Source organism: Pan paniscus, chromosome 10 (assembly GCF_029289425.2).
Source record: "Pan paniscus chromosome 10, NHGRI_mPanPan1-v2.0_pri, whole genome shotgun sequence".
In the NCBI taxonomy this organism is placed as follows: Eukaryota; Metazoa; Chordata; class Mammalia; order Primates; family Hominidae; genus Pan; species Pan paniscus.
Genome location: NC_073259.2, coordinates 50386859 through 50412540, shown reverse-complemented (window position 1 = coordinate 50412540; position 25682 = coordinate 50386859). Strand labels below are relative to the sequence as shown.

At 36.1% G+C, this 25682-nt stretch overlaps 1 protein-coding gene across 10 annotated transcripts in view; it reads left to right on the top strand.

Moving 5' to 3' along the window:
- IRAK4 (interleukin 1 receptor associated kinase 4) overlaps window positions 1–25682 on the top strand; it is a 30676-nt gene that overhangs the window by 2031 nt on the left and 2963 nt on the right. For 2 of the 10 annotated variants that reach the window (XM_003825743.4, XM_034935999.3), the window contains exons 2-12: window positions 47–94; window positions 7234–7403; window positions 10351–10496; window positions 11307–11489; window positions 12039–12199; window positions 13090–13154; window positions 16742–16856; window positions 17305–17414; window positions 21403–21586; window positions 22760–22822; window positions 25497–25655. In XM_003825743.4, coding sequence (XP_003825791.1) covers window positions 7243–7403; window positions 10351–10496; window positions 11307–11489; window positions 12039–12199; window positions 13090–13154; window positions 16742–16856; window positions 17305–17414; window positions 21403–21586; window positions 22760–22822; window positions 25497–25655 — 1347 coding nt within the window. In that variant the 5' untranslated portion in view covers window positions 47–94; window positions 7234–7242. Of the gene's footprint in view, window positions 1–46; window positions 95–7233; window positions 7404–7467; window positions 10497–11306; window positions 11490–12038; window positions 12200–13089; window positions 13155–16741; window positions 16857–17304; window positions 17415–21402; window positions 21587–22759; window positions 22823–25496; window positions 25656–25682 lie in introns of those variants that run through there. The other 8 variants (XM_003825742.4, XM_034936000.3, XM_055095734.2 and 5 more) reach the window with 7 other exon arrangements.

The following is a 25682-nucleotide window of genomic DNA, read 5'->3' as shown; positions in this document are numbered from 1 at the left end:
TTGTTTTTTTTTTTTCTCTCTAATTTTCCTAATGCTTCATCTCCAGGGGCCTGGAGCAGTATCTAGCACAAAGTAGACACTCAGTAAATATTTGGTGAGTCAATGGTATTATATTTTGTTTTTTAAATATATGCAAAGCATTTTCAATTACTTACTGTTGTGTTGGATCAATGTTCAAGAAAGATATGTTAAGTTTAATTTATGGTACACCAGCACATATCCCAGTTTGTAATAGGCAGCCCTATCTAATTTAATAGCTCTGGAAGCCCTCACCAGCTTTTGTTCATAATGATGATGTTAAAGTATCTAAAAATAAAGATTAATGGTTATACAGCATATTTTGCTAAGAATGTATGGAAGTAAATAGTGTATTTTAGAAAGGATATAAATACATTAAAATTACCATGGTTGATCAAATAAGACTGCCACCATCTCAAAAGCTTAGCTATTTTCTCAGACTTGTTATTTGTACGCTTTCAGGAGATCCTCACTACTGTTCTGGAAATTGAACCTAAATACAGTCTGCACATATCTTTAAAAATAATGTGGTATAAGAATAATTTCTGCCAGAAAATAATAATTGCTCCTTTTTTTTTTTGACCACCTATTATTATGTGACAAGATTTGGCCCTTTGCATGTGTTGATTTTAATTCTTACAGCAATTCTTAGGTATTACTATCTCTGTTTTTCAGATAAAGAAAAGCAAGGTCCAGAGAAATGTATTTACTAGCTCTGGTCACAGTTGGCTTTGGTTAGAACTTAGGCCTGTGCAACCTCAAAGTTCATCTTCCCTCCACCCCTGCACAATCTTTTCCTCTGATCAAAGTGCTAATGAAGCAGTCTTAAAACTTTATTAACACATTTGACAAGAATCTTTTGCCCTCCTGTTTTGGGCACAGTACTTTGGGAAGGCATTGGATTCCATAAGCAGGTGCTGATTTTAATATATTTCTCAATCACCACCCCACCTTTTATACTTGTCTGAGTTGTCTTATTTGAAAATATGAATGGGTTTTCTTTACTATGAGAGTTAGTGGTATGAGGAAACAGTCATGAAGGTATTTACTTATTTGTAAGCAACATATCCTGTTCCACCTGTGTTAATCCTAAGTGTACTAAAGTAAATCTTGAAGAGTTTGAAAGAGATGACACTTTCTAAGTTTTTTTTGCCCAGTCTGTTTTCATTATTGAAAATTCAGAAAAGCAAAATGAAAACAAAACTATCATAAAAGTCATCACCAAGGGATAACCACGTTAATATTCTGGCTTATGTTCTTGTAAGTATGTGGTTGGGAGTGGTATATGAATATACATTTAAAGTAAAATTTTGATTTCTGGGATTTTGAACTTCTGGGCACATGTGTGGAGGAGTTGCAGAAGGCCTTCTTTTTCCTAGTATCCCTACACTTATCACCTCTGCTGGAAGCCTGGGTGCAGGAGAGCTACCAAATTTATCCCTGGCCTTTAGATAGTCTGGGTTTTTTCCTCAATTCCTTGTATTTAGCTCTAATTTGTAAGACTACTAAGCAGTTCTATCTTGTCTAGCTTTGTCAATCATGTTGTACCTTATAGTAGAGAGAAATCTTAGTAAGGAAAAATAACTTGAAGAGAGCAACTGCAGAGTCTATAGGTAACCTAGATACAATTTCTTAATTAAAGTTAAAAAATCATCAGCCTTTCATTCAACACAAATGTTGTGAGTCGTTGCTGAGGTGAATTTGGTTGGGTCCTAGCTCAGGAGAGCACCCATCTAACAGAGAAAGCAAACACATAAACAGTAAAACATAATAATTATTATAACAGAAGAATGACTAGGTGACATTTTGGAGCAAAAGAGATGACAATCAGGGGAAGCTAACAGTGCCTTTTGAATTGGGCTTGAAGGAATAATAGGCATTTACCCGGTGGCCTTTAAGGTACGTGGGCTATTCTTTTACCTGGCCCTAGATGACTTCACTTCCTGTTTCACAGAAAAAATAACAGTATGTGGGAACTCTTCTCCCTTCAAATATATCTGTATTTAAACCTCTGCTTCCTTCTTTCTAGTTTCAAAAGAGGTTTCTCTCTATTCAAGGCTGATTTCTTCACCCTATATGCTATTCATTATCCCATTTGTATTGCCAAACAGCTTAAGTCTTAAACCCTTAACACCAACAGTTCTCAAAAGTCTGGTTGGAGTCCCTAATGCTCTTTCAGGAGATTTGTAAGGTCAAAATCATGTTTAGTTAAAAGATTCATTCAGAGTGCAATGGATTTTAATGTTCCAAGTTAATTTATACAGCTTCAGATTCCACATTGCAGCTTACCTTTAGGAAGTTATTTCTTGTCAAATTTTAGTGTAGTATCACAGAGAAATATCTACTACTTTGTGAAAAGGCTATTAAAATACACCTTTCTTTATAACTATATGTCTGTGTGAAGCTGGATTTTCTTCATATACATCAACCAAAACAACATGCTGCAGTGGGTTGAGTGCAGAAGCAGATACAAGAATTCAGCTCTCTTCTATTAAGTTAAATATTGAAGAGATTAGCAAAACTTTAAAACAATGTTGCTCTTCTGTTTTTGAGGAAAAGGTAATTATTTTTATTAAAATATATATGCTAACATCTATATTTATGATTATTTTAAATGAATTAATAAGTAATTTTTAAGTTTTTCAGCATCAATTTATTATGGTAAATATTGGTAGATATAACCAATATAAACAAAAGCCCTCTGGGGTCTACAGTAGTTTTTAAGAGGGTAAAAGTTCCTGAGACCAAATTTGAAAACTGCTACTCTCTTGCATGCTCTCTTCCCTCTCTTTCCCTACCCCTCCACCCTCATTTTCCCTCCCCTCATACTCCTCTCTCTCTCTTTCTCCTTCCCTTCATAACCAGACTTCTTGGAAAATCTGTTTTTGCCATTCACTCGCTTTTTCACTATAGCTGTTCCCAAGTCACCAATGGCCTTCTGATTTCAGAGTCTAACATATCCATCAGTGTCTATTTGACCTCTCTGAGTCTTTTATACCAACCTGCCACCTTTTCTAGAAGTCTCTGGTATGCTACCATCCTGGTTTTTTTCTTGCCTTCATGACTAAGCAGTATTTTTTAAAATTCTTCTTTCACATCATTCCTTTCCATTCTAAGCATTCCTAATAGGCAACCTCATTTTATTGTTGCTTCAACCGTATATGTGTATATGCTCTTAATTTGTATGAGGGCATTTCAAAAAGTTTGTGGAAAAATTGAATTAAAAGATAAAAAATGTAAACTTTGGCTCAGCACTATGGCTCATACCTGTAACCCCAGCACTTTGGGAGGCCGAGGTGGGCAGATCACCTGAGGTCAGGAGTTCAAGACCAGCCTGGTCAACATGGCGAAACCCCATCTCTACCAAAAATACAAGAATTAGCTGGGTGTGGTGGTGCACACCTGTAATCCCAGCTACTTGGGAGGCTGAGGCAGGAGAATCGCTTAAACCTGGGAGGCAGAGGTTGCAGTAAGCCAAAATTGCACCACTGCACTACAGCCTGGATGATAGAGCGAGACTCCAAAAACAAAAACAAAAACAAAACTGTAAACTTTATTTCTGAACATAAGCTCCATGAAGTTCAAGACACTTTTGTAAGCGGTAACACCAGCCATTTGGGCCATCCCTAAAGAACTGAGAGTCCTGGGAATTTAACCATGTCAATAAAGTCTTTTTTACATTATTAACTGAAGAAAAATGGGTGCCCTATGAAGATTTTTCAAGATTGGGAAACAAAAAGAAGTCAGAAGGAGACAAATCAGGACTGTAAGGTGGATGCCTAATGATTTCCAGTTGAAACTCACAGAATTGCCCTTGTTTGATGCGAGAAAAGAGCAGGGGCATTGTTGTAATGGAGAAGGACTCTGTGGTGAAGCTTTCCCAGGTGTTTTTCTGCTAAACATTTGACTAAAGCCATAACAGAAAAGCTTTAGTTTAGAAACACTTAGAAAAGCTACTGTTTCTCAAAACCCTCTCTAATAAGCAGATGTTACCATTCTTTTTCCCTCCAGAAAGTCAGCAAGCAAAATACCTTGAGCATCCCAAAAAACTGCAGCCATGCCCTTGCTTTTGACTGTCTGCTTTTGCTTTGATTGGACGACTGCCACTTTGGGGGAGCCATTGCTTTGATTGTGCTTCAGGATCATACTCATAAAGTCATGTTTCATCTCCTGTTACAATTTTTTGAGGAAATGCTTTAGGATCTTCATCCCACTTGTTTAAAGTTTCCATTGAAAGCTCTGCTCTCATCTGCAGCTGATCTGGGTACAACAGTTTGGGCAGCCATCAAGTGGAAAGTTTGCTCAACTTTAATTTTCAGTCAGAATTGTATAGGCTGAACTAGTTGTCTATGGTGTTCACTGTTGGTTCTGCTGTTAATTATAGGTACTCTTCATTTAGGGCACAAATGAGATGAATGTTTTCCTCGAAAATCGATGTGGATGGTCTGCCGCAGCAGGCTTCATCTTCAACATCATCTCATCCTTTAAAATGAGTTACTGATTTGTACACTGCTGATTTTCTGGGGGGCATTGTCCCCATAAATAAAGCATCAGTGATTTCACCATTCTTCCAACCAACCTCCACCATAAATGTGGTGTTTGTTCTTGCTTTAGTTTTAGCAGAATTCATGTTGCTGTGGTAGAGGTTCTTTTCAAACTGTCTTATTCTTCTTAGTGTCTCAACTAGATCCTCTTTAGACATGAATGATAAGTTAGTATGAGTTTATTTTGGAAATACGTTTTGCAAAAAAAAAAAAATTGAAATCCATGCATGGTTTTTGCACGATATGCATTTTCCATGAACTCTTTGAAAACCCCTTATATATGAGAATATTTACATAATGAGCATTCTTTGCTGAAACCTCTCTCCTAAGCTCCAGACCACATATATAAGTACTTGGTATGAAGGCTCCTAGATAGTGCCAAAGGTAGATATTTCACATTTAACATGAGCCAAAAAAAAAAAAAACTTTATTCTATCTCCCTTTCTTCTAATTGCTCATCTCTAGTGAAATTGTTTTGATTTGGCCTCCTAAATGTTTTGACGTTTTACCTCTCCATTCCCCTACCCTATACTTTTTCCAAGCTCTCATTTCTGCTCACCTGGATTATTGCAGAAGTTTTCAAACTAATTTTCTTGCCTCAATATACATCCCTTTGATTTTTATCCAGAGGAATCCACTTAACCATATAAGATTATTTAACATCCCTCCTAAAAATCCTAAAGTGGCTCTCCTGTAACTTTTAGTTTATAAGTTCAAACTCTTTGTCTTAGCACATGAGGTACATGATGATCTGGCCCTGCTACCTTTCCACCCTCATCTCTTCTCACTTAATCACAGGCATCCTGTGGTCCAGCCATAGCAAGCTCTTTGCCTGAGACACACGTGCTCTTACCTTTGCCCATGCTATTCCCTCTGCCTGGAATTTTCTTTTGGGCTTATCCTCATTCCCTTTCATTCATCCTTCCAACCTCCTACTCCAACCAAATCTGTCTCGATATCCCTATTCCAGACTGCCTCTGCTTGATGCCCCTTTTCTGGGCCCCATAACACTCTTGCAGCATTTATCACTCCCTGTCACTGTTTGTATCCCCTGGTATACTGAACAGCTTGGAAACAAAGATTTTCTCTTCTCTGTGCTCCCATTTGTTAGTACAAAGACTGACATAAATATTTTCTGAATGTATTCATGAATGAAAGGAAAGGAATGGTCTTTCTGAAATAGAGAATGGCATGAACAATGCATTCTGTTATAAAAGCAGAGTTGTATGGCATGACTTTTGGAGTCAGACATAATTGTAGGTCCTGGATCTCTCACTTACCACCTTTGTAAAATAGAGATGATAAAACTGTACTGGGAAATAATTTAGTTGTTCCTAAAGTAAAAACTGAACAACACCATTATCTACAGTATGCAAGTCACTAGGTGTATATTCATGAATAAAATTAGCATGGTCCTGAACTCATGGATCTTAAAATCGAATATGGGAGACAGTAAACAGGTAAACAAATAAGTATATGATTACAAATACATTGTGCAGTGATGAAAGATAATTAGGTGAAGGGCAGCTAGACCTATTTAGATGTGGTCAAAGACGTCCAAAGAGAAGAAGTGAATACTAACATAGAAGCCTATGATACAGAGAAGCTTTTCGCTTTTTACTCTTTTTGATAGTTTTAGAATGTTGTTCCATATGAACACATTATTTACTCTAAAATTGTATTTTTAAAATATATATAGGGAAGCAAAAATAATTGACAGAAGAATATCTGAGTCTATTTGTCTTCATTGGAAGGAAAGATCATTTCCTATTGAGAATGAGGGACACGCAGAACAAATAAAATCCACATAGAAAGAAGTAAAGGTATGAAATAGTCACTAAGGACTATGAGAGAAGACAAGTGGAAGGATTAACGGCAGTGTTGAAGGCCCTGTGGAAAGGGGGTTACCATAAATTTGTATTCACATCAGCAACTCTGGTGTACAAGTAAAGTTGTTAGATTTATCCCTGGCTGCAGCTCTCCAGGATGGAGTAGCAGAAGAAAAGGGGGATTGCAGAAATAAAGATTCTGTCTAGAGAGTAGTTGAAGTGGTGAAGCACAGGTTTTGGCGTAGTAGCAAATGAATTGTGGTCAGGCAGATCTCATGAACTCAAAAAATGTGCAGAGGTCAAGGAAGAGCAAACTATGTGAAAAGTGGGTGGGTGGACCATATCTGTTAACGCTACACAAATCATTTCAGTACGTTTTTTTTTTTTTTACTTCTACCAAAGAATGTTGCATAAATTTTAATTGTAAATAAGTACTAATTGAGAAACATATATTAAATTGAAATTTAATATTGATATCTGAATATGCTAATTCTGATATCAACAAGAGTTTGTTGATATTACTCTTAAGAATTTTTCTGGTAAGTTTTTTGCCCCTTTCTATAAATTTTACTTGGAAAATATCAGTGTCAGAAAAAAGTCCTCCGATTTTTATTGCTATTAATAGGTGGAAAAAGGAAGCAAACCCAGAGGATAATTGGACAAATGAATTACAATTTTAATTTCATCTTAGGATATCAATGACTTGACTTTGGAATGTTTCTTTATTATGGTATAATCAGTTGCTGACATTTCATATGATATAGCAAAGTGTGATATATAAGCTTACAGATGTCATCTCTAAAAGTACTGTAAAATTTTAATGAGATTTTTCCATATTTTAGGAATAGAAGATGAACAAACCCATAACACCATCAACATATGTGCGCTGCCTCAATGTTGGACTAATTAGGAAGCTGTCAGATTTTATTGATCCTCAAGAAGGATGGAAGAAGTTAGCTGTAGCTATTAAAAAACCATCTGGTGATGATAGATACAATCAGTTTCACATAAGGTAACAGATAAAATTCTTTGTATTTTTAAATTCTTACATCACAATATGGAATGATTAATTGGTATAAGTACTGTCTAATGTGGCAGTTTAGAAAGTAAACCTCTCCACTATGGAGGAGACATTGGTAGTAGGTAACCTCTTTTTGATTGTTCCTTTTGCAGTTTTGTCTTCTTTGTCCCATATGTCAATAGGGCTAATACTGTGATCTCTCAAATACGTTTTTTGGGTTAGAATCAAGATTCCCACCTTTGCTGTGGTTCCCTCTTTGGCAAGCCAAGTGAAGTTCACTCTGCCTCACACTTCTCATTTCCAGATTGAAGGAAAATAAGAATGTTACAAGAATGTCTGGTAAAAATCTAGAGCTTAAATTTCAAAGTGTGTGAATCTCTAACGCACTCTAACAATGTATTTTGGGACTTTTTCAATTTGACGTTTTAAAGTTGTTGCTTACAAGTGTACACTTCTGTGCACAGAATTCTTAAATCTTAGCCAGGATTTCTCAGTGCTATCTTCAGATAATTTCAATTTTTCCTTTTTACTCATCTCTGCTCGATTTAGTGTAAAATATGCATGCATATTTTATTTTTGTCAGTCATTGCAGTTAAAACCTATGTCAAAATGTTTCTTTGGTAGCAAAAGGAAAAGAAGACTATTTGTTATTTTCAGCATTAATCTGGGAAAGAACCTAAAAGCCTTGGCTCCCTTGCAGGAAATATTTACTCATAAGAAGAGCGAACATGTTAAATTACTTGAAAGAAGCTTAAGTTTAAACTGTGTTAAGCCAGTGTTTAAAGATAATTTTTTGATATTACTGTTAAAAACTTATGGAAGATAATTGGGGCAGTGGTGGCAGGAAGATAAAGCTCTTCTCTTTTTTTTTTCTTTTTTCCAAGACTCATTCCTGTGACAGAAAAAGCTTTTCTTTACAGAATAATACCTGCAAATAATTGTGAAAAGAACGGTAGAATGAGAAAAATACCTATTTGCAACCACCAATGAGTAACTGATTCATGCAAGGCTCATCACTGAACCTAAAAGCATAAGGTGAAAGGTGGTTGTTCTCGTGCATGTGAGCAGGATATGCACAAGATTTTAAAGTATTATAGGCTGAGCACAGTGGCTCATGCCTGTAATCCTAACACTAGTGGAGACCGAGGTGGGCAGATTGCTTGAGCCCAGGAGTTCAAGACCAGCCTGGACAACATGGTAAAACCCCATCTCTACAAAAAATTAGCTGGGTGTGGTAGTGCACGCCTGTAGTCCCAGCTACTTGGGAGGTTGAGGTGGGAGGATCACCTGAGCCCGGGAAGTCAAGGCTGCAGTGAGCCATGATCATGCCACTGCACTCCAGCCTGAGTGACAGAGCAAGACCCCCTCAATAGATAGAGAAAAAGTATTGTACACAAATTACTTGTGAAGTATGAAAGGGAAGGGTACATTTTTAATGAGGAAATCTGAAGTACACTTCCTTCACCAAGTGATCAAACTTTAGCACCAATAATAATGGTACAAAATGCTAATATGTACCCCTGGATGTGATACAATGGGAAGGGCACATTATACCTATGTAGTATTTCTACCAAAATGCTTAATCTGAATTTAATCATGAGAAAGTAGTCAGATAAATCTAGGCTGTTAGACCCATTCTATAAGACATCTGGCCCGTATTCTAAAACACACACACCTACAGACACAGATTGAAAGAGAGAATGCACAAGAGCCCAGATATGGCACAATTTTATCAATTATTCAATTGGTGAATCTAGGTGAATGGTTGTTCATTCTATCATTTTTTCAACTTTTCTGTAAGTTTGAAATTTTTTAAAATAAAATCTTTAGAGGAAAAACAGAAAGAAACAATATTGGTTAAATTTTTAAATGTTACTTTTCAAAACTAATTTTTGATTTTAAAGAAATGGAAAGAAATGGGTTGAAAGCCGACTTTGTGATTTTTTTCAATTTAATTGAATTACAGTTAAGATCAAAGGAATAATTTCCTAAGTTTTTGTGTGTTCTGTTTCTTTAATTAAGCAGGTGCATTTATTAAAAATTATATAGCTATCAGAGTCTTAAGTCATGTGGGAAGTAATATTTCTAGTAGATTAAGAATACACTCTTTTGTCAAATGAGATCTGAATTTGTACCTCAACTTGGATACATCATATTGGCTGTGTGGCTATGGGCTGGTTACTCTACCTCTCCAAGCCTGGCTTTTTCACTAGTAAATTCATATGATAATCATAATATCTTTGAACATGCTCATGTGTGTGCATCCTATAACCCACTAAGTAAATATCCAGTAAGTACGCAGTAAATTATTATCATCATCTTTGGCATCTTTTTTCCTCCTATCTTTCCTGTCTCTTTGTAATTCTTGCTGGTTCTCTTGTTGTCCCTTTTCTTTAATGTTGTAGGAGATGCTGTGGGCAAAATGGGCAGGGGAGATCAACACCTATTTTCATATGACCTCAATTTATAAATGCTATTGTTTGAATGTGTCCCCAAAAGTTCATGTGTTAGAAACTTAATACCCATTGCAACAGGGTTGAGAGGTGGGACCTTTAAAGGGTAGTTAGGCCATGAGGGCTTTGCCCTTATGAGTGGATTAATGTCATCATGGCAGGAGTGGGTTAGTTATCTAGGGAGTGGGTTTCTGATAAAAGGATAAGTTAGGCCCTATTTTTCTTTTTCTCTCTCTCTCTTTTTTTTTCTCTTTCACATGCACGTGTGCATGCTCTTTTGCCCTTCTGCCCTTCCGCCATGAGATGATGTAGCAAGAAGGCCCTAACCAGATGCAGCCTCTCGATCTTGGACTTCCCAGCCTCCAGAACCGTGAGCCAAATTAACTATTGTTTATAAATTACCCTGTCTGTGGTATTCTATTATTGCAGCACAAAATGGACTAAGACAATAGACTAATTTTGTTTCTTTGTTACTTACTTTTAAGGAGATTTGAAGCATTACTTCAAACTGGAAAAAGTCCCACTTCTGAATTACTGTTTGACTGGGGCACCACAAATTGCACAGTTGGTGATCTTGTGGATCTTTTGATCCAAAATGAATTTTTTGCTCCTGCGAGTCTTTTGCTCCCAGGTAAACTGATTGTGACCAGGGTGTCCACAATTAGGGTGGAAAGACAAATGGCAGAAATATAAATGTTTCTTCTTACTCTTCCTTTTTTCTCATAGTAGATGAAGCTTACATTTGAGAGTCCCTTTCTTTCAGCACTCCTCAACTCTTTAAAAAGCAGCACAGACAAAGGACACTGTGGACTCTGCTGCTAAGGTGATAGAAGCTTCGTAAGAGTTAGATAGTTTTGTGCCAACAGGAAGTTTAGAAGGAAACACTTCATACATCTGGCTTAGGCTGTAAGAAAGTAATTATAATTTTGAGTTCTTCCTTTTTTTCATCTTCAACTTCTACCCTGATGGGACTCTATAATCATAATTTTAAAAAATTGTATTCTGATGTGGTAGTGTCTAGTTGCCTTCCTTATAAACTTTCTTTTTTTCCTTTGATGCCTTTCACACCAGTGGTTCTCAACCTTTATCATGCATAAGAATCACTTAGGTTCTGGTTAAACATGTTCCTAGGGTCTGTTCCAAATCTATGTAATCAGAATTCTGGAATTGGGTTTAAGGTCTATATTCTTAAACAGGTGCTTCAGTGCCTCTGATATAGGTGGCTCATGGATCACTGTTTGAAAACACTGCCTTACTCTCCTTACCCATCTTCATTATAACTTACAGATTCTTACTAGGCAGCTTCTTGTGTGTGCTGTGAGAATATGAGACCAACCTGTAGAAACTGGAATGATATTAAATGAACCAAGTTTCTAGTTTAACTTTTTCACAACCACTTTTTCTTACTGAAAAACCACTTGTATCTTACTTCATTTGTTAGATGCTGTTCCCAAAACTGCTAATACACTACCTTCTAAAGAAGCTGTAACAGTTCAGCAAAAACAGATGCCTTTCTATGACAAAGACAGGACATTGATGACACCTGTGCAGAATCTTGAACAAAGCTATATGCCACCTGACTCCTCAAGTCCAGAAAATAAAAGTTTAGAAGTTAGTGATACACGTAAGTAACATTTTCAGCGCTTTCCACTAGGGATTTGTCATTAAGACTACCAGTGCTTTAAAAGAAAGCTCTTGCTCTTTTGTTTGTGCAGCAATCACAGGCACACTGGCAATAGCTCTTTTGTGAGTTGTTTCCTCCTGATATATTAAGAACCATCTTCATTGTATTAATCAGTGATTAGAGGTAATAGGACATGCAAACAACCAGAGAAGCTATGAAAAAAAATAAGTAAATATTTACATAACTTGGAAAGGTCACTTTTTAAAATAAAATATGTGACTAGAGTTTTGGGTAGGTAGACTAGACCCACTCAAATGTGTGACTAGAATTTTGGGTGGGTGACTACAGTGTTCAGAGGGTAGGATCACCAAACAGAGTACTGAAGAAAAACTTATAATTTGTATTTTAGAAATGGTTTTATCTTCTCTCATCTTGTCTAATTCAAAATCATAAATATTTGCATATATGTGAAATCTTCAAATGAGAAAATATTATAATTATTAAAATGAATTTTTAAAATTTAAGTGTGTTTTTCTTATTTTGACATAGGTTTTCACAGTTTTTCATTTTATGAATTGAAGAATGTCACAAATAACTTTGATGAACGACCCATTTCTGTTGGTGGTAATAAAATGGGAGAGGGAGGATTTGGAGTTGTATATAAAGGCTACGTAAATAACACAACTGTGGCAGTGAAGAAGCTTGCAGCAGTAAGTTATATTTTCAGGAATAAAAAGAAAGAGTTGCTTCATAATGTGCTCTATAATAGGTTTTAAAGTTAATCTTTAGGAAATACATTATTTCAGTATGTATTTTCTTTAAATAAACATCATTCTAAATAGTAGTTCTTAAAATTTTAAAATCTGTTGAACACTATGGATCCTACCCCTAGAAAAATGTGGTTATGTACATGTACACACGATCATACATACAATTTTGGGAGATTCACAAACTAAAGTTGAGAAGCCCTGCTCCACATAGTGCTTCATGTGTAATCAAGATTAAAATGGTAAGATACCAGGAAAACTATTTTTAAAAAACCTTGTTTGCATTACTTTTCCCATTTAAAAATAAAATTTAGGAAGTATACATTAAGAAAAAACATTAAAATTTTTTTTATCTGTGTCCTTTGTTGCCATTTCTACTGAGGTGTTTAACTTTTACTTACTTGTTATATTCTAAATCTTTTGTTAGAGCCTAAAAATATCAATAGAATGCATATGTATTGATAAAGATAGTCACTGTTTGTCATATACGTTGCAGGGCTTTTGTAGGGTTTTTTTTCCATTTTGCACTTAAATTGCTTATGTTTTCTGTTTCCTAGAATTTTTTTCAAATTTTTTTGTGTAGTGAAATTTCGTGTTATTTCATTTTGTTTCCACAACTCAGTGAAATTTATATATATTTTTCATTCCACTAACCAGCCATGGGCCTTGAGAAAATCACTAGTATTTCTAGATCTCAGTTATTCTGTAGAATTGGGAGAATAATACATTATTGTTTTAAAGAAAGGGAGATGAGCCAGCTGATCTCTTGATCCCTCTGAGCATTAGGAACCTTAGAATTGTGTAGTATTACATTGTATATTTTATTTTTTCAGATGGTTGACATTACTACTGAAGAACTGAAACAGCAGTTTGATCAAGAAATAAAAGTAATGGCAAAGTAAGTCTTAATCTGGCAGTGCGGTGTAGTGGAAAGAAAAAAGACAAGGAGTAAAGAACCTGGTTCACTCTAGAGTATGCCATGAACTAGTGATGTTTGCACATATATGAAATTAAAATAAAGTGTTTAGATTAGAGAAATTGAAAGTACTTTTGGCTCCATAATTCTATGATTACATATACTCATATGCCTGGAGATTAAATAGCAGTCATTTTTATTTATTTATTTTTTTTGAGACAGAGTCTTGCTCTTTTGCCCAAGCTGGAGTGCAGTGGCATGATCTCGGCTCATTGCAACCTCTGCCTCCCAGGTTCAAGCGATTCTCCTGCCTCAGCCTCCCGAGTAGCTGGACCTACAGGCGTGTGCCACCATGCCTGGCTAATTTTTTTCTGTATTTTTAGTAGAGACGGGGTTTCACCGTGTTAGCCAGGATAGTCTCGATCTCCTGAACTTGTGATCCACCTGCCTCAGCCTCCCAAAGAGCTGGGATTACAGGTGTGACTGCGCCTGGCCGCAGTCATTATTTTAAGTCACAACAAAGTTACGTGGAATTTCACTATCATGTCCTTCATTATCATGTTTTCCACTTCCAGAATTCATGAGAGATCAATTGTAGAGATACTTAAAAAAAACTATCTATAGAGTAATAGGCCCTTATATATAAAGTAGCATCTATAGAGCAACTAGAGTCATGTTATCTGTAAGGATGCTTAGAAGGCATTGATCCTGTGTGGTGGAAAATTGTTGGACATCATCAGGAAAAGTAGGAGGGACAAAGTAGGAAATGTATTCTAATTATTATAGTGATTAATAGTGATTGATATTTGAGTGTGTGCAACATGCCAGACATTGTGCTATGTACTTTATGTGCATTGTCTGTCTAACCCTTACAACTGTTACAACTGCCCATTTTGTTTGTTAACTGAGATTTAGAAACATTAAATAGCTTGTCCAAGATCACATAGCCAGTAAGTGTTAGAGATGGGATTGAAATCCAGATCTGTTTGATTGCGGAGCCTGAACTTTAGATCTGAATCGTAATGGGATTTACCAAATTATAGCCATTAAACCCACTGCTATAAATCACCAATCATAGTTACCTAACCTCAAGTAAGAAGAATAGACTAGAATTGATTTATGCACGGTAAAAATGATACATGCTGAAAAAAGATCAAACTTTTTTTTTCAGGATTTGTCTTCTTCACTCCTACCCCTACTCTCCAATTCTAAAAGTAACTTGTTCACAGTAGGTCATCTGGAAAATACAGGAAAACATTTTTAAAATATACAAGCCTATATGCATGCAGGACTTAATACGTAGGTGATGGGTTGATAGGTGCAGCAAACCACTATGGTACACGTTTACCTGTGTGACAAACCTGCACATTCTGTACATGTATCCCGGAACTTAATAATACAAACCATCTCTCAAATATATCACTCAGAGATAACCACTGCTAATATTTTTATATACTTGCTTCATGATGTGTGTGTAGCATTTTCCCATGTCACTAAAAATAATTTGAAAACATTTTAAATTATTGTACAACAGTCTAGCATATGTGAAAATCATATTTTATTTAACCATAGCTAGGTTTGTTTCTAATTTTCAGTATTAAAAATAAAGCTTCTTTAAAGTTCTTTGCACATAAATCTTTAAATGCAGTTATACTTACTTTATCATCTAGGGTAAAGTCCTAGAAAAAGAATTACTAGGTAGGAATGCATGAACTTTTTAAAGACTTTCTAAATACACATTCAAATGGCTTTTGAGATAAGTTACTACCAGCAATGTATTACAATTTCAAACTTTACTGGTTCCTTACCTTCATTTAATATCATTACTTTGTTTTTTTTTTGAGACGGAATCTCGCTCTGTTGCCCAGGCTGGAATGCAGTGGTGCGATCTTGGCTCACTGCAAGCTCCACCTCCCAGGTTCACGCCATTCTCCCGCCTCAGCCTCCAGAGTAGCTGGGACTACAGGCGACCGCCACCATGCCCGGCTAATTTTGTTTTTGTATTTTTAGTAGAGACGGGGTTTCACCACGTTAGCCAGGATGGTTTAGATCTCCTGACCTCGTGATCTGCCTGCCTCGGCTGGGATTACAGGCGTGAGTCACTGCGCCCGGCCTGTTATTACAATTTTTTAATAAGTGCCGGTCTCTGGATCTTACTAGCAGAATGAACTTGGCCAAGTTTCTTAACTTTCTATTCGCTAATTTTCTCATCTATAAAATGGGACAATAGTACTTATTAAGTTATTGTGAGGATTAAATAAAACAGGTAAATCACTTGCCACACTGCCTCGTATATAGTATAAATTCAGCAAACGTTAACTAGTCATGTTTAAAATGTGCCTGTTTGGTGGAAAATGGGACACTTACTGTTTTAATTTGCACTTCTTCAAATATGAGACTAGAAGAAATTGATATAATGAGCTGCTAGAATTGTGGATCATTTTGAATGAACAAAATGAATAAGCACTTAAATAATAAAACACTTATCATGTGCCAGATACGTTTCTAGGCTGTCATGTTTACATTTGCTCATTTAATTGTCTCAGCATCCATATTACATACTGTTTTCTGCATTTAGCAGATAAAGGAGCTGAGGCTCAGTAAGGCTGTTAACTTGCGGTAGGTCACATATCCAGGAGGGGGCAGAACTAGACTTTAAATTTAGGATGTATAACTCTGAGCCCTGTTTTCTTTCGTCTTACCACAGATGCTGCCACTTTATTAGATTGTAGGTCTCTTTAGTTTTATTACTCTCAAGTATATAAAGACACTCAAATTAGGTTATAAATAATCCAGTGTGATTAAAGATCAAAAACATGTAAATTAGATGTGATTCAAGATCATGTCTGTAAATCAGTGCTTTGAGTGTGTTAGAAAATTCTTGACAGTATTAGCATAAAAATTCAATGGACTTCTTGAAATCTTATTTGTGCCATCATTGAAAATTGGGCTAAAGAAAGTGAGCATCAGCCTAGTCCTTAACCAAACTTATCACAAGTTCCAAAAATCTGAATTATTTAGCTTTTACCGTAAAACAGAAAGAGGTTTGGCCAGCTGTAGTGGCTCACGCCTGTAATCCCAATACTTTGGGAGGCCAAAGTGGTAGGAGCACTTGAGGCCAGCAGTTTGAGACCAGTCTGGGAAACACAGTGAGACCTCATCTTTACAAAAAAATTTAAAAAGTAGCTGAGTGTGGTGTACACCAGTAGTCCAAGCTACTTGGGAGGATGAGGCAGGAGGATCACTTGAGTCCAGATGGTCGAGGCCACAGTGAGCTATGATTACACCACTGCACTCCAGCCTGGGCAACAGAGTTAGACCCTGTCTCAAAAAAAAGAAAAAGAGGTTTTACTTCTAATGTTGATTAATACTGGCTGAAAAGAGAAGTATTTGCAGAAAATTATAAACAGTTACAATAAACATATATAAACATAAACATCAAGTTAGAAATAATATATAACATACTATTTTTTTGCTCTTTTTTTCTATTAAAACTTTGAATAACTTCCAACCTATAGCTGAATATATATTTATTATAATAATTTTGCATGAAAAATTATTTGTCACAGGTGTCAACATGAAAACTTAGTAGAACTACTTGGTTTCTCAAGTGATGGAGATGACCTCTGCTTAGTATATGTTTACATGCCTAATGGTTCATTGCTAGACAGACTCTCTTGCTTGGTAAGCTATTTGTTCATCAGATTGTTTGGCTTTTTGTTTATATGCTGGAATATTAATATTCATTTTGTTACTGGATTATTTAAACCAAATTCACTTTCATATTTTTCCTGCTCTATGAAAATTATACAGTTGATATGTCAACAAATTATACAGTTGATATGTCAACAACTGGGTTGCCATTTTATTAGGTGGTAATCTTAAATGTAAACTTCAGTTAAGACTATACTGGGAAGATGCTTTTATATATTTTTATCTTCAAATAACAAATGTAAACACCCATTTGAGCTTATTTAGATATTATTTTTAATAACTTAAAAATGTAGTCCTAAATTATTAGTGCTATAACATCATCTTCAGTTGTTGCCTAGAAAAATATTCTGTGTTATATATTCTCTGTAGATTTTTTATTATTCTTTCTTGTTTTTAATTTGGTTTATTTCTCTATAAGGATGGTACTCCACCACTTTCTTGGCACATGAGATGCAAGATTGCTCAGGGTGCAGCTAATGGCATCAATTTTCTACATGAAAATCATCATATTCATAGAGATATTAAAAGGTAAATGCCACTGTTTAAAAGCTTTTGGAAAGCTGTCTTTAAAGAATAATTTGCTGTCACTCTATTCACTATTCACATGCATGTCTTAACCTGGAGCATCTGGACTTCTTTCCCATCACTCCATGAAAGCTCTTCTCAATAAGGACATCTATAATCTCCTTTATTCCAAGCCCAGTGACCTACTTCCAGTACTCATCCTACTTGACCTTTTTTGTTTGTTTTAATAGTAGTTTATTCTGTTCTTCTTGACACTTTTGCCTTATGGAAATTAGTTGTTTTCTTAGTTTATGGATCACTATTCTTTTCTGAATCACCTTCATCCTCCATGAGTACTTTTCAGTTCTCTTTCTTTCTTGTGTATTTATCTAGTTAAATATTTACCTACTATAAGTAACATATTAATATATAGAGCTCAACATCAATCAATCACAAAATAATTATAGAATGTTAATATGTACAGTTCACATATATATGTATTATTATTATATAGTATAGTACATAGGATTAATATAAAGAAGGGTTTCCAAGAAAGTGACATTTAAGCAGAGATTCAAAGAATGGGCAGGAAATAAGTAGACACAATTTGAGGGTAACTGTAGAATGGATGATGGGGAGAAGAACATTCTAGGCAGAAGGAACTGCATTTGTAAGACCAGTGGTGAGACAGAATATGGGAGCATGATGAGTTACAAGAAATGAAATATGCTTTGGGAGCCAAGATACGAGGATCATTTGAGGCCAGGAGTAGCAGACCTGACTATGTTCCCTGAACAACATAGCAAGACCTCATCTCTACAAAAAAACTAGTCAAACATGGTAGTGCATGCCTACAGTTCCAGACACCAGGGCAGCTGAGGAGGGAGGAGGCTTGAGCCCAGGAGTTCAAGGTTGAAGTGAGCTATGATCGTGCCAGTGCTCTCCAGCCTGGGTAATAAAGTAAGACTCTGTCTAAAAAAAAATGAAGTAAATGCAGTATGACTAAGATGCAGAAAGTTATAGGGTGGTGGATTGGAGATAAAACTACAGAGAAGTATAGGAAGCTAAGTCCTATAGGACTTAATAGATCAAGGTAAGGCTTTTAGTTTTATCACAAGTGTAATGAGATGACGTTGAAAATTTTAAGTAGGAATATGGCATCATATTTAAGTTTTGCAAAGATGATTTTAACTCTAGTGTAGAGAACAGTTTGTAAGAAGAGGCAGTTAGTAGGCTATCATAGGTGGCAGTTCATAAGAAGAGAGGGGAGCAGATTAGAAAGATTAAAATGGCAAAACTTGTTGATACCTTGGCTACGCAGGGGTTCAGGAAGAGGGAAGTATCAGGAATGACTCCTGGAATAATGGCATCCAGACTTGCATTCTGGAATGATTATGGCATGATTCACTTATGTGGAAAGGACTGAAAAAATACCTGGTTAGGTTGGGGTTAGAGAGATGGTTAGAAAATGTGAATTCTCCTTTGTACATGTTGTGTTTGGGGTGCTTTTACGATGTAGTAGTAGAGATGTTAGACAGTGTGATATACAGATTTGGAGCTGAAGGTCTGAGCTGAAGATATAAATGTGTATTACTTGCATACAGGTGATAATTGAAGTGACTGTATTCACTTGAGGGGAGATGTAGATTAAGAAAAGGTCACAAGATTAAGTCTTGGGGAACCCCAAGACTTAATGGCCAAATAGAAGAGATGATCACAAAAAGGAATCTAAGGAAGTACACATACAGAGAAGGGTAAGATGAAAACCTGGAGAGTGTGGAGTCCCTGAAAACGAGGAAAGAAAGTGTTTCCCAAGAGGGAGTAGTCAAAAAGAGTCAAGGGCTTTAATCATTGGATTAGCATCACCATGGTCTTTGGTGACTTTATGGAAACCCATTTCCAGGTAGTAGTTGGTTTAGAAATCACATTGTAGTTGAGAGAGTGAGAGCTAGAGAACTGAGATAGCAGTATAGACAAGTCTTTTAAGACATTTTACTAGTGAAGGGGACAGCTAGAAATAGATAAGTCATTCAGGAAACTTTTTTTAAGCTGGCAGAGATTAAACTGTGCTTATGTGCCTATAGGAAGGATCCAGATTAAGAGGGAGAGGATACTATGGAAGAGAGAAATGAGATGATGTGTTCAGTAGGGTTCCTGAGAATGTAGAAAGCAGCTCAAGCAGAGGAACTGACCCTAGATGAGAAAAGAAACACCATCTCCTATCCTTCATGGACTGGTACTTTCTTGTGTTCTTATATCATTGTCTCTTTTCTCCCTGTATGTTCTTTTGTTTTTTGAGACGAGTTTCACTCTTGTTGCCCAGGCTGGAGTGCGATGGCACGGTCCTGGCTCACTGCAACCGTCGCCTCCCGGGTTCAAGAGATTCTCAAGCCTCAACCTCCTGAGTAGCTTGGATTACAGGCATCCACCACCACGCTCTGCTAATTTTGTATTTTTAGTAGAGATGGGGTTTCTCCATGTTGATCAGGTTGGTCTTGAACTCCCGACCTCAGGTGATCCACCCGCCTTGGCCTCCCAAAGTGCTGGGATTACAGGCATTAGCCACCCGCCTGGCCTCTCTCTGTATGTTTTTGCTGAGTGATATTATGTTGATTTTAACTGCTACTTATATGTGAGTGTCTTTTGAATCTGTATTATTAGCTTCCAATCCTGGATTTTTTGTGTCCCCGTACCAAAAACACTTCATCTGGGTATCCCACAGTAGCCTTTAAGTCAGAACATCAGAAATCAAACTCATCAGCTCTTCCCAACCTAAAGTCTTCCCACATTTCCTTTCTGATCCAGTGAAGTCACTATTCATTCTGTCTCTCAAGCTGAAGACGTTCTCATTCTCTATATCATGCCAATTACAAAATTCTGTTGTGTGAGCCTCAAAATTTTCACTTTCCATTTATCCCATGTTATGACCATTTAAACCCTCATTATCTCCCATTTGCTTTGTTACAAACCTTCATAGTCAACCTAAATCCAGCCTATCAGTTCTCATCTATTCACTACCACACTACCAGGTCATGGTCCTAAAAGTTAAGTCTAATAACATCAGTTTCCTACTGTGAAAACTTTAGCTGGTATCTTGTTGCTCACGGGATAAAATGCAAATTATCTCCATGTTTCTTGGACACTCGTTCCTTGAAGTTAACCATGTATACCATATCATGTTTTTGTCACTTTGTACCTGTTATTCCATTTGCCTGGAGTGCCTTTCTTTCCCTCATATAACTATTAACTTCTAATAATCCTTCAATACTAAGCACACTTTTCACCCTCTGTTTGAAATTTTTCCTACTTTTTCCAGGCACATGGTTATTCTCTCAGCATTTTGTACCTAATATTACCATTGTTTTAAAAAATTATTTATGCCTTTGTCACAGACAAGATTTTAAGACTCCCCCATGCCCAGCAGTGAGCTTAAATACTACACAACATAGGGAGTTCTCAATAAGATTGTGTTGAATTAAAGTATGAAAGCACATAATGAATTAATTGAGATATTTTGGCCATATTTTTTTCTCTTCAAAAGCCAGATAGTACAGAACAAAAGAATAAAGAAATTCATAATTGAGATACTTTGGTTGGAAATTTGTTTTGAAATGAATTGATACATACTAAGAAAGGAATTAATAAAGGTGCCTTGGAAGACTTTGTAGTAATTTACCCTATAATAAATAATTTGTGGAATAATGAAAATATCTCTTACTAATGTAGACAGTTTTATTTCATTTTTATTCTCCTAAATGTTTCCTCAAGAAACATAAAAAAAGAGGACAGTTGCTTCTCTTTAGCTATAATCTGAATTCTAGGTTTATTTCTATAAATTTTAGGCTTTTATGATGCATACTATAAAATGTTACACTCTGTAAATATGTATGTACATATACATGTATGCATATACATATATACATGCATACATACGTACATCTAGCTAAGGAACTGTTTGACTTTTTTGGGGTGGGAAAAACATTTTTTTCTTCAAACTTTACATTTTTTTCAGTGCAAATATCTTACTAGATCAAGCTTTTACTGCTAAAATATCTGACTTTGGCCTTGCACGGGCTTCTGAGAAGTTTGCCCAGACAGTCATGACTAGCAGAATTGTGGGAACAACAGCTTATATGGCACCAGAAGCTTTGCGTGGAGAAATAACACCCAAATCTGATATTTACAGCTTTGGTGTGGTAAGTTCCATATACATAATTATTAAAAATAATCATTCTGCTATAATTGTGAAAATGAAGAGAATATTATTTAATACACCCATCTTGTTTATCTCTCTTATGTAACAATATAAGTTTTTCACATTAACCTCTACTTATACCAGAAAGTTTATAAAAACTTCTTCCAATGTGTAAAACTTTTGAGTTGATTTTTGAAATGACTACAAGAAATGATTTTCTTGCCATCTGTCTTTATGAATTAGCATGACACCTAATGCATTAAATGAATCATGTCATACAGTATATACTTTAGTCTCACATTTTTGACATTTACTAATCTACCTCTCTATTCCCAATAACTTTTAAGATAGAGCAAGAGATAGGTGTGGGTGGTTGAAGAAGCCGGGGGCTTTTTCTTCATTTTATTTTGTCATATGTGTTTCATATACGGAAATTTAACTTCATAGCACTGAAAATAAGGCATAGGGCTATAGAATATGCCTAATGTTTAGAAAATAATATTCTCCTAAGAGCCAGAGAAAATTATTCTTGTGAAGAATCCCCAAGAGGCAGGAAAAGGACTGGGAGTTCTTAGAACATATGTTTAGTGGGGCTGACTCTTTAGTAAGTTGCCAATAGAAAAGAGCTGCTTATGGTCATGATGGGGTCCAAGATGTCCCTGAAGGAGGGATGGTGAGAAATGCCCAAAGCTCATGTTCTTTCCACTTTAATATCTAAAAGACATAGCTTTGTATAGAATGATTAATCAAATTTTGTAAGCAAGATTCATATTCATTCTAGTTTATTTTTGTCTTGAGTATTATATATATAATTTATTAGTATCACGTATAATATATATATTTTTTAGAGAGACAAGGTCTCACTCAGTCACCCAGACTGAAGTGCAGTGGTGGAATTATGGCTCACTGTAGCCTCAACCTCCCAGGTTCTAGTGATCCTCTCACTTCAGCCTCCCAAGTAGCTGGGACTACAGGTGTGTGCCACCACACCCAGCCAATGTTTTTTTAAAATTTTTTGTAGAGACAGGGTCTCCCTGTTGCCCAGGCTGGTCGTGAAGTCCGGGGCTCAAGTTATCCTCCAACTCTGTCTCCCAAAGTGCTGGGATTACAGGCATTAGCCACTGTGTCAAGCCTATCTTGTGTATTATATTAATGATTTTTTTTGTCTTCATAGGTTTTACTAGAAATAATAACTGGACTTCCAGCTGTGGATGAACACCGTGAACCTCAGTTATTGGTAAATGAAATATTCATTTTCCTCCATCCTTTTTTCTCTGCTTTTGTAGTCTAAATTTATATGGATAAATTTGACATCTAAAAATAACATTTTCTATTGGCAATCTTTCCATTGGCTATTACACGATAGCATATGGAAAAAGCATTAAATATTTTTCATTCTCAGCTCTCCCATGAAGTATTTGTGAAGCCTAGAAAAGTCACTTATATATTCTTTGTTCTGATTTCTTTGTGGGTAAAATGAGAATAGAACTAAATGATTTCTGGGGTCCTCTTTAGCTTATGTTTATTTTGTCACTTTTGGGGTGGCTACTGTTAATATCAGTGTTTCCAGCATTTTCAGAAGGGGAAAAAAAAAGGCTTCCATTCAAATTTCTTTCAGAATAAAATTTCTAGCAAAAGTTATCACTTATTTCTATCATGGGGTATTTTATTTACAGAGTTACAATCAAAAACATACCAAATTTGCTATTGTTAGGAAAATTTCATATCATGTTTTTCCTTTGCTCTCACACCACAACAACAATCAACACAGAAGATTTCTGTGACCAAATGTGAGTGGGGAGAGTTTCTCCCCACCAACAAGCAGGCAATCTACTTTGCAGCGGAAGTCAGCTGGATCTCCTCCAATTTAATTCTGACACTACGTTCCTGGACATAGCATCAGAGTCAGATCCCACAGGTTAAGGGCTCAGTCCCCGAGACTGCCATCCCACCAGACACCAGTTGTAAGTTTAGGCCTCCAGAACTTCTGACCAACTGCCTTCAAGATGGAGTTCCTATGACCTCCTCTGTGAGTATGGAGGGCTCAAGATTGAACCCAGATTGATTCACTAAGTTGCAGCATATACTTTACCTAAGTTTTCCATCGTTTTGCCTAAGACTTTTTCCTTCAAAATATATAAAAGCCTCAAAACTTTGGCTTGAGTAAGAATGAAATGCAGAAAAACATAAGCTGTATCTCAGTCACAAGTTTTGCATTTCATCATATAATAGTGAAAATCATAAATCTTTGGAGAAGGTTTTACTCTTTCACCCATTCTTAAGGTTTGACTGCGATGTGACTCTAAAGTAATAAGATTTTCATACAAGCACAGTTTTTAAAAAAGTGATCATCTGAAGAACCGTTATGTCACTAGATTCTGCCATTGTCAAACATTTTCAGAATTTATCTTTGAAAGTGGTTTTGAAGAGTTTACATCCTACCTCTCATGAATAGTTTTTTTCATCTGTATTAGTTTCCTAGGACTGTTATAAAAATATACCAAAAACTGTGTGACTTAAAGCAACAGAAATTTATTTGCTCATAGTTCCAGAGGCCAGAGTCTGAAATCAAGGTATGGGCAAGACTATGCTCTCTCTGGAGGCTCCAGAGAGAATCTTGCCTTGCTCATTGGATGTAGGGCTTACCTCCAGGATTATCCATAATCTGGAATGATCTCATCTCAGGATACTTAATTACACCTAAAAGGGCCCTTCTTTTCCTAATAAGATCACATTCACAGGTTCCAGGAATTATGACATAGACATGTTTTGGGGGACCATGATTCACCCAACTCCACTATCTTATTCCTACACTTCTCTCCCTGTTAATTTTTTTTTATCATGGCCTGCTCCCTATTTTTTCCCCTCCTTTTTTCTCTTTGATTCAACAATCTTAGTACCCATAGAGAAATTTGTTGGGTACAGGGAGGAGGAGTCAGGGTCCAAAAGTTGGAATTGCGCTATTAGAAGCACATCAAGAAGCAGACCACCCTGTGCTGCCCACCTAGTAAATGCTGCTAATGGGAACATATAAGCAATTAGCTCATAACATAGATATAAAAATTGGAAGGCAAATGGGTGGAAGTATCTAGGAGGTATAAATAATTAAATATACATTCATATATATATGTGTGTGTATGTATATATATTTATATACATATACACATACCCAGTCATGTGTTGCCTAATGACAGGAATACGTTCCGAGAAATGTGTTGTTAGGCAGTTTCATTATGTGAACCTCATAGAGTGTACTTACACAAACCTAGATGATATGACCTACTACATACCTGGGCTATATGGTATTGCTCCTAGGCTACAAACATATGCTGTACAGCATAATACTCTCCTGAATACTGTAAGCAATTGTAACACACTGGTAAGTGTTTGTGTATGTAAACATAAAAGAGGTACAGTAAAAATATGGTATTATAATTTTATGGGACCACCATCTATATGTGGTCTGTCATTGACCAATTGACCAAAATGTCATTTTGTGGTAGATGGCTGTACTTATTTACATAGGATTTGTCCTGTATGTCTTCAATTTTTTTTTTTTTTTTTTTTTTGAGACAGAGTCTCACTGTGTCACCTAGGCTGGAGTGGCGTGATCTCGGCTCAGTGCAACCTCTGCCTCCTGGGTTCAAACGATTCTCCTGCCAGCCTTCCAAGTAGCTAAGATTACAGGCATGCACAACCATGCCTGGCTAATTTTTTGTATTTTTAGTAGAAACAGGGTTTCACCATGTTGCCCAGGCTGGGTCTTCAATTCTTAATAAGGTTTTAAGATGAGATAGTAAAATGAGAGCACATGTTATTACAAAGTAGATTAATTTAAATAATTAAAATATATATTCTATTTTCTTTCACTATGATTTGAAGCTCTTAAAGTTTTAACACTCATTTTAAAGCTAGATATTAAAGAAGAAATTGAAGATGAAGAAAAGACAATTGAAGATTATATTGATAAAAAGATGAATGATGCTGATTCCACTTCAGTTGAAACTATGTACTCTGTTGCTAGTGAATGTCTGCATGAAAAGAAAAATAAGAGACCAGACATTAAGAAGGTATGCATTTTTTATACTTATTTAAAA